This window comes from Triticum aestivum, chromosome 3B (genome assembly GCF_018294505.1).
Source record: "Triticum aestivum cultivar Chinese Spring chromosome 3B, IWGSC CS RefSeq v2.1, whole genome shotgun sequence".
NCBI lineage: Eukaryota > Viridiplantae > Streptophyta > Magnoliopsida > Poales > Poaceae > Triticum > Triticum aestivum.
The window spans coordinates 557,725,713-557,735,301 of record NC_057801.1 but is presented as its reverse complement, the minus strand read 5'-3'; the positions used below and the strand labels follow the sequence as shown (position 1 = coordinate 557,735,301).

Sequence of the window (9,589 nt, the reverse complement as noted above, 5' to 3'; positions counted from 1 at the left end):
GGAGCTGGCCAGCGAAGCGTCCACCGGATTAACTAATCGGTGGAGTAACAAACCATGGCGGCATAAATTAAGGTCTATCTGCTCGGTCGCTTGCGTTTGGTACAGAGGTGGTCGCGCTGTGAAAGCGAGCGGGCTGCGCAGGTGCACGTGGCGGGAGGAGGGCGCGCGCGGGCTCCACCTCCCCGGTGTCGTGGATGCACTCCCGCTCACAAATTTACAAGCAGGCGTCCCCACCACCACATGCACGCAGCCGCCGAGAAAAGATCTTGCTCCCTTCTCTTGGTTTGGTCCCTCCTCTTCTCACCGCCGCGCCGGTACCTCTGGTGTCACGGGCGTCCGGCGTGTACGCACTAGCTGCTTTGGAAGTATACCTACTGTATGTACGTGATTAAAGTAAGTACGCACGTCGTATATATTCTTGCATGCATGTCATGTCATGCCATGCCATGCCATGCGCCCATGCCATATATTCTTGCATGCATGCCATGCCATGCCTTGGTGCAATCTGCAAGCGCTCAGCACGTACGTACACACGTATGAATATGATTCGACGTACGAGTCGGTTTTGCTCTCCCCTTCTCGAACATCCTGAAACCTCGGAGGTCGGAGCTGATCTATGGAGTATGGACATACACATAATTCTAGCGGTCGGGAAATGCGATGAAGTTGACGTGTTTCCTTGTGGAGCCACGTGCAGGGTCGCAGTAGGCCGGTGCCCAAGCACGTGGGAGATCGACCCACGCGATCCGCAACTGAGAGACAGACTCGTACTCCCGTCCTGAATCATGATTGATCGGCGATACGTATCCGGGAACCCGATTCACCGGGCCGTGTGTGCCCGTCATGGCAAGCTCCCATTGGCCGCGGCCGGGAGCCACCATCGGCACGCCAGCTCGTTGGCCCGCAACGGACGCGCGGACCCATCGCCCGGTCGCCGCGCTGCCACGTTTCATCGTACTGCCACTCCGCTCGAGCCGCGTGTGCCCGTCAATTCACGACACGATTCTCCAGGCCCGGAGCCGGCTCGTATATATAGCCCGGCCGTGCTCCTCCCGGCCATCTCGTCCACAGCAAATTCTTCCAGCTGATAATCAAACCGCACTCGCCCACATTCCACGTACAAAGAAGAGCAGCAGTGAGACACGTACGTGTCGTGTATTTGTGGTGCATAGCATACGGCGAAAGCTGTCTAGGGGCATATATACACGGCGCCGGAGATGGGGACGGTGCAGGTACAAGGTGTGGCGGCGTCGGGGAGGATGCCGTCCATGGAGGCGGAGCCAAAGACGCTCACCCTCGAGCAGCTCAAGTACGCAAGGGTACGTATATGCTGTGTATAAATATGTGCTCTCTCTGTAAACTAATATAAAAGTGTTTACATTATTACAGTAATGATCTAAATGCTTTTATATTAGTTTACGGATGGAGTTTTTTCCAAATCAGCCAGCTTTTCCCACCTCCCATGACTGAAATCCGATTCATCGCCACTAGCGCTATTGCTTAAAGAAAATTTAAGTAGCGCTAGCCCAAAAAGTATCATGTGTTCTCCCTCCATTTTTCCTTGCTAGAATAAAACAAACTTAATTCTGTATTGTGCCTTCTTCGAAACTTGTTAGGATGTAACACATGTCTATATACCCTCCGTAGAACAAAAATGAAATCGATATTCTAGTATAGGATATACAGATAGTGTAGAACAGGATTGCACTATACCAGTCTACAGATTTGTAAAGACTCCCTCCGTCTCATAATATAAGAACGTTTTTGACACTACATTAGTATCGAAAAAGTTCTTATATTTTGGGACGGAGGGAGTATATTTTACTGAAGAATATTTCTTTGAAAAAACTCCCTCAGTTGGGACAGTGTGCCTACTAATTTGTCAATTAAAAAGAGAAATAAGAAGTTGAAATTAAAGTTAACACTGATATCTGATTATTTTAATGACAATTTACAATTTTTCTGTGTTCAATGGTAGGTTTCTCATGGTTCTAGTCTTCTAGAGCTGAAAGGCAAATTATTCAACTCGGCCATCTTTTGCACGTGTAACTCTACCGTTTCTCTGTGGTGATTAGTGACCTACCTCAGCTACCTGTAAAGTCGATTCCATCCGGTTTCCACTCATCTCTACAACACCCCGGACGATAAGTTTCGTATGCATGCACACTGGTTTAGCAAAAGAACTAGCCTTAAAGAGGATTCTTGATGAACGATGTACTAGATCCATCCTTTTTTTTTTGCGAAATTGGATCCATCCATTCAAGGGATCCTGTTTGTACAAAGAACCCTCCTGCTAAGTAAAAAAAAATGCTATTCCTGCATGTACTATTTTTCCTATTTTTTAATATATTACTAATGTAGTTTTTTAACACTAGTGTAGTGTAAAAAAATGTCTTGCGTTATAGGACGGAGGGAGTATTTTCTTGGTTGAAGTGAATAGATAAATTTACAATGTTTTCTACAAAATTATTTTGTATCCCAGCGTTATATGAACGAAGGTGCTTACATACGCAAGTGCGATCGCTATTGCTTGCTGCATGCGCTGTTCATGCACTTGGGTCGGTCTCTGTTCCCATGAAGCTTGTGTGTCGACGTGTCGTGCGTCCGTCACAACAGAGAACAGTCGTGACTAGGACGTTGCCCACCAGAATTTAATCGTCTCGCGTATGTACTACATTCCTTCTGTACTCGCATACGCATCACTCATGTAACTCGTACATATGCACGTACGTGCATCGGCTCGTTCGTCGCTAGGTTGTTAATTTTATTATTTTTGTGTTCTTTATACCGTTGTGAGATGATGAATAGATCGAACGTTTTCTAGAAAAAGTGACAGAGCAGCTTGAGTTAGTTAATTGACAGATATTTATCGAAACTGCAGGAGGCGGCGCTGTACGTGGTGAGCACGAGGACGACTGAGGAAGCCATCAGGATCTTCACGGAAGGGCTCAAGCCAGTGCGGGGCGTGCGGAAGATGGGCTCCTCCATGACTGACTCGTCGGACGACGACGTTGAGCTCGGCTCGTCGGAGGATTCGACGCCGCGCGGTGGCGGCGGCACGGGTTGTCGCCCCCACGGACGCTCCATCAAGAGAGACATTGCCACTGCACCGTTCTAGTTTGCGTGTGTTAGTTTGAACTTCTACCTTTTCTACGGTCATTTTTCCCTTGGCCTAGTACTTTAGCTTTAGCAGCGGCTGGTTTAGCGCGGCAAATTTTGGGGGGCGTCCTGGCCTAGAGAGGGCTACAAGAGACGTGAAGCTGGCCCGCGCGGCTAGAATGCCGTTGTTGCGTGCGTGTGTGTACATAGCAGCAGACTACTTCAGTTCTTTGGCTTCAAATTCTCCTCGCGTCCTTTCATGCATGTGGATTCTCACGGGGCATCCAAAGTTCTCTGTTTGTACTTTTTTTTCCCTGCAAAACGCACAGGCAAAACGCCGGGGGCTGTTTGGTTATCTGCACCCTTGTTAGGGGCTGTTTGGTTATCAGCACGCTGCTTTCCGCATTTTTTTTTGGAAGCCTGGGTTATGTTCAGCATGTCGTTTGGTTGCCTGAATTTATCATAGTCTGCATTTTCTCTCGTAGTGTAATCTGCACTACAATGAGCCTGTATAAGGCACCAGACCTGGATAGCTTCGCTGCGGAGTTCTTCAAGACATGTTGAGAGATTATAAGTAACTCAAAAAAATGTTGAGAGATTATAAGAAAAAATGTGATGAATGTTGTCAACCATTTTCCTAACCATCAAGTCACGCACTTGTAGTGGCTCAATTCAGCTAATGAAGGAGGTCCCCGATTAGCCTCATCGATGCTCTGGCCAAAAATTTGGCCAAGGTGCTCACTAATAGTCTCGCTCCCCATATGAACTCTATTGTTTCGAATGCGCAAAGTGCCTTCATGAAAACTCATAGCATTCATGACAACTTCATGTTTATCCACAACTATGCAAGATGGCTGCATTGATAAAACAAGCCAAACCCTATGTTTAAGTTTGACATCAGAAAAGCCTTCAGCTCGGTACCATGGGATTACATCCTTGATATCCTTCAGAGAAGGGGTTTAGTACCTCTAGGTTCTGTAACTAGGTAATGGATTTTCTTAATACATCATCCTTGCGTGTACTACTCAATAGGATCCACGACGACGTGATCAAGCATGGAAGGGGCTCTGACAGGAGGACTCACTATCCCCACTCCTCTTCGTCATCGTGATTGATCCCCTACAGAATATCCTTGCCTCTACCACTGATCAAGGGCTTGGTCACCGTCTTCCAGTAAAGGGTGCCACTTTTCGCCCTTTTTTGTACATTGACCACATGGCGATTTTTGTGGCTCCCCTTAAGGACATCGATGTCGTTGCTCACATTCTCAAAGGGTCTGGAGAGGTCACATGCCTAAAAGATAAATTTCCATAAATCGTCCATGGTGCCTATTCGCTGTGAAAACATCAATCTCGACGCCGTTCTTCATAGTCTTTCGGTCAATAAAACAATTTTCCCCATGATGCACCTTGGCATCTCCTTCTCTGTTAGGTGCCTAAAGCGGATCCACTTCCAGCACCTAGAGGATAAATTTACGGGCAAGCTCCCTCCCTGGCATGGCAAGCACTGCAACATGGCGGATTGTCCCACTCTTTTCAAGGAGGTCCTCACCTCCTTTGCAATCAACAACATCACATCGCTTGCCATTCTGGTAGAGGTCCGTCAATTTATTGACAAGATCTGAAGGGCTTTCTTGTGGGAGGGTATTGACAAATTTTCTGGAGGAAAATGCAAGGTTAACCGTGACGCGTTGTGCAACCCGTCCAATCTTGATGGCATGGAGGTCCTTCACTTGGAAAAAATTGCACTAGCTCTTAGGCTTCGGTGGATACGACTGGAATGGACCACACAGAGTGTGCTTGGGTGGGCACTAATAACATGTGCAACCACGATGATATGGACCTCTTCCACACCCTCACAATGGCGTCCATTGGGAACGAGAACTAAAGAATCTTCTGGGACTCCCCTTCGGCGGGTGGTATTAGACCGCGCGATACAGCGCCTATCATTTTTGTAATCACCAAATGGAAAAACTTGAGTGTGCAAGAGGCACTGCACAAACAAGGAAGTGATAATTGCAACATTTCTCAATTCAACCCCAGCAAAGCCATTGAGATTGTCAGTCTCATTAGCCTTTCTAGTTACAAGGCTTAATGTAACTTAGGGTAGAAAGTGATAATTGCAACAAAACAAACCAGAGTTGAAATAATAAACAAGAAATAAAAAAGTTGATCGAGGTTGAAAGTAATAATGATGAATGGACTGGGATCCATTATTTCATCATCATTATCATTGTGTGGTTATTTAATCATGACCCATAACAGCTATTGTACTCTTCATCCTCGCCGTTTAATGTAAGGCGAGGATGGTGGAAATCTCGATAAGATTACAAGGTCCCTAAGCCTACACAAATAGATTCACTAGACACATGGTCATCAGACCCTCATTGTTAAACCTTCATACGAGGCTTGATAAAAAACACCTAACATGAGTCGTGTATCACCTCTAACCGAAGGGTCCAATCCTAGGTAAAAGTCGCTCTTGTAAATCCCGCACCTAGATTATTCATGTGCGCCTTGCCTCTCTCAAAATCCCTAAATCATGTGTGTTATTGCGAAATCCCCGTGACACTGATACTTTGTGCTTGCTTATGGAACCCTGCATCTTATGGTTTCACCCATGCGAGACCGTTCTATGTAGACCCGATGTGTTCACGTATAGCCCATCTATTCGTGACCATTTAGACTCAAGCATTTTCTCCCCTTCCTTTTGGCGGCTTGGGCAAAATCTCCTCTCCAAGATTCGTTGGCAAACCTGGATTCCCCTCACTTCGACCCACCGCTTCAACGGCCAGTGACGGTGAGGCGAATCCTGGTGCCTTCGCTCTGGCTAGTAGTTTCGGTTAGTTTTTTTAGTCCGCAGGTGCGACACTCGGAAGAATCACGGTGCTTCTTCGAGTATATCTTCCGGGCTCCGATCCAATCAGGACATAGTCGATGGAGACCCGGCGTAGGTTCCTGCTGTCTTCTTGGGGCGGCGAGGTGAGGCTTTCTCGTCATGCGTGCGTGACGGAGAGATTTGGTGTCTTCAGATCTATTCAAAGTTCAATGGCGACGACTGCATATACATGGCGTTGGTCCTTAGAAGCACTTGCACGAAGACTTCCTAACTGTTATCGGTGGCTCGTTCTAATGGCGATAGTTGTCGTCCTGTAGTCTAGAGACCTCGATGTAATTTCTATTATGTTTGATTTGAAATACTTAGTACTTCCGATGAATTTTTATAATAAATCTGAATCATTTAAGAAAAAACTCGTCTGCTCGTGTTGATTGTCCAGTCAGCCTCCTTCCACATGAAACGATACACGTCTGCACCTGCACTAGGCTGCCTCAGCTGTGTTGCGCACAACGACTCGCACGCTCCACTCGAGTCTAGCGGCCGAAGCGTCGCCCTCGCCGCATCGCCGCGTGTTGGGCTCTTGGCCAGCCATAGTACAAGGTCCCAACCAATGTCCGGTGGCGCGTAGTCGACGACGGTACCTTCGCACGGATTTGGGTAATTTTCTTGACAATTGACAATGTTGGACCGATCGTCTGTGTGGGCTCCTCTTCGATTACCCGAGAGGAGGTCGTCGTTCTCTAGTGATTTTCGCTGAATTGGGGCTGGATTTTCGTTCCTCCGTCGCCGATGGAACCAGAGAAATTAAATGCCGGATCGAATCTGTGCTGCTGAAGAAAACCAATTTCTAAATTTAGACCTGTCCTATCTTTGTGCTGTGCCTGTCGGATACTCGGATCACGGTTTCTTGTTCTGATTGGCTCCCCCATTCCGCAGATCGGAGTCCAGCGCCATGGCGAACCGCGTCGGCGAGTCGTCGTCCTCGTCGTCGAGCGCCAGCGGCGCCGGGAAGGACTCGGGCAGCTTCGAGTGCAACATCTGCCTCGAGCTGGCCCAGGACCCCGTGGTGACCCTGTGCGGCCACCTCTTCTGCTGGCCGTGCCTCTACGAGTGGCTCCACGTCCACGCGCACTTCCCCGAGTGCCCCGTTTGCAAGGCCAATGTCGAGGAGGACAGGCTCGTCCCCATCTACGGCCGTGGCAAGACCTCCGCCGAACCGCGGCCGAGCTCGTCTGAGGGGCCGCAGATCCCGAGCAGACCGTCCGGGCAGCGGCGCGCCACTGCTCCGCCGCCTGATCACCGTGACCATTACCCGCACCCGAACCAAAACCCGTGGTTCCCTGGTGCAGGCGCCATGGCCGGCGGTCGGTGGGGGAATTACACATTCTCCGCCGCGATCGGGGGGCTGTTCCCTCTGCTGAACTTCCAGGTGCACGGGTTCCCGCCGGCGTATGGACCCGCTGCCGGGATTCCTTACGGGTACGGGCATGACTTCCATGGGTGGCACGGGCATGGCTTCCCGCCCCAGGCGCCGCAGGGCCAGCAGGTCGATGTCTACTTGAAGATGCTGCTGGTCCTCGTCGGTGTGCTTGTCATCGCTAGCTTAATTGCATTTTAGATTATGTGTTGTGGAGGGCCGTGTTGGTGTGCTTGCATTTCAATCTGAGTGCATCGTAGGTAGCTGAGCTCCCATGGTTATGGTTTGATCAGTGTGGAGAGCAGTAGAATGACCAAATTTCCATTGTGTAATAACCTGTAATTGCCACTGTGTGGTGTCCCCAGTGAATTTGATCGGTGCATTATTTATGCATTTACATTGAAACATGCTCGTGCTGATCACCATCCATATTTTCGTTTGCTTTCTTGATTGGGTGATGGCTTCGCTACTTTGGAACTTTGCATGCAAACTGCATTTTCTGATCCTGTGCTCCTGGCTGAAAAAAAAAGGTAATTGTTAGTGGATTACTTTCGTACTCTATCAGGTTGATGCGGCTTTCCAGAAATTTGTTGCATTCTCGGACAGAAGTTTCCAGAAAATAAACTACTATTAATTCATAAGTTTAATTTTATTTATTTATTCATATTTTTTAATACATTCAAAATTTTCCTTCATACATTACAGATGTTTCAGTTTTGATATTGAAATTTTACATTGCTACCTTTTTCTAGAAACCTTTTCAGATTTTTGAAAACATCTAAGCATGATTTCATTTTTAGTGTAAAAATCGTCAAAAACTGTCACCCGTTGGATCTAGACCGTGTGCCTCTCGGGGCGTTCACTGGCATCTCACCCCCAGCGAACATTCGCCAGACAGCTTTACCCTTGTTAAGCTGATATTTCCCCAGATCAGTTCTGGTATATATATATGGAAAGATACAAGGTTAGTTTGGTTTATGTCATGAGCGCTCTGTGCCAAGAACTAGGGGTTTGCTCGCATGAGACGACAAACATCATATAGATAGCTGTAGTAACATGCATGGAACGAGCGAGTAATACACACGTAGTGATCCATGAGGGGTTTGGTATTACAATGAGGTGGAGACGGATGCTGATGGAGATGGTTGATGCCGACGTCCCCTTGCACAACGTGGCGAACATGGCGATCTCCTCGTTGCTAATTCCCCCTCCAAATGCCTTCCAGAGGCTAGGGTTTTGTGTTCGGGATAAGTTTCTGGTGTCTGCGTGCGTCTGATCTCTGACCTGCAGATTACACAGGGTGGAATTAGTCGATCAGGGGGAGGTGGCGCCGGCTGGCACAAGAGCCCTGCGCAACCCCTAGGTTCTCCCAATGTCTACATTCTTTTATGGTAATTATTTATCACATCAATTGATGTGATGTTATCACCTTTTCCTGAAGTTCTTTCTTAGCATTCCAATTACTTCCCAAAACCCATCCTCGGGAAAATGGACAAAAAGAAGTGCGTGAACACAATAAAATACAACACAACCTACTATGTAGCCATAGAATAAAACATAACATCATCACATAAATTGGACTCATCAAGCGTCAAGTGGTAGAAATGATATTCATCCCCGGCACTCCTGGTCATGAACAAAGATGGAAGATGGTATTTGGCGAGTTTGCATTGTCTACCAGTACCTCTATTGTGAAGTCAAAGCACCTTGTACATGTTATGGATGAATTGAGTAGGGCCACTTGGTTTTCAGAGCTCGAGTTGAGGGCGGGATATCGGCAGATCCGAATGGCCAAAGGAGAAGATTACAAGACGTCCTTACAAACTCACAACGAACATTATGAGTACTATAGACGTCGTTCGGGCTCACAGAAGCACCGGCTACTTTCCTTAGTGCCATGAACGGAACATTGGCTCCTCTGCTGCGCAAGTGTACTCTAGGTTTTCTTCGGTGGCATACTAGTATGAAACACAACCTTGGAAGGTGAAGCTCTCTAGGTGTTCCTTTGGGCAGTGCAGCTTGGCTTACTTGAGCCACGTCTATGGTGGCGAAGGGGTGGAAACCGACAAATCTAAGGTTGGTTAACCCACAAGTATAAGGGATCCAACAGTTTTCGAGGGTAGAGTATTCAACCCAAATTTATTGATTCGACACAAGGGGAGCTGTCGGTGTCAAAACCGGCGGATCTCGGGTAGGGGGTCCCGAACTGTGCGTCTAGGCGGATGATAACAGGAG

At 47.8% G+C, this 9,589-nt stretch overlaps 2 protein-coding genes across 2 annotated transcripts; both read left to right on the top strand.

Annotated features, from left to right (window-relative positions):
- Positions 1-1,070: 1,070 nt before the first annotated feature.
- LOC123065713 (uncharacterized) lies at positions 1,071-3,458 on the top strand. The gene is made up of 2 exons (XM_044488942.1): positions 1,071-1,319; positions 2,882-3,458. Exons 1-2 carry the CDS (start codon positions 1,218-1,220, stop codon positions 3,116-3,118), a joined length of 339 nt encoding a protein of 112 aa, XP_044344877.1. The 5' UTR covers positions 1,071-1,217; the 3' UTR covers positions 3,119-3,458.
- Positions 3,459-6,446: 2,988 nt separating this feature from the next.
- On the top strand, positions 6,447-7,764 carry LOC123065712 (E3 ubiquitin-protein ligase RNF185). Its single transcript, XM_044488941.1, has 2 exons — positions 6,447-6,594; positions 6,874-7,764. Exon 2 carries the CDS (start codon positions 6,890-6,892, stop codon positions 7,553-7,555), a length of 666 nt encoding a protein of 221 aa, XP_044344876.1. The 5' UTR covers positions 6,447-6,594; positions 6,874-6,889; the 3' UTR covers positions 7,556-7,764.
- Positions 7,765-9,589: the final 1,825 nt, after the last annotated feature.

Bases quoted from the DNA above. Each gene is read 5' to 3' on its own strand.
- LOC123065713 (XM_044488942.1), top strand. From the start codon at position 1,218: ATGGGGACGGTGCAGGTACAAGGTGTGGCGGCGTCGGGGAGGATGCCG. The intron at 1,320-2,881 runs GTACGTATATGC...TCGAAACTGCAG, and splicing joins AGCAGCTCAAGTACGCAAGG to GAGGCGGCGCTGTACGTGGT.
- LOC123065712 (XM_044488941.1), top strand. From the start codon at position 6,890: ATGGCGAACCGCGTCGGCGAGTCGTCGTCCTCGTCGTCGAGCGCCAGC.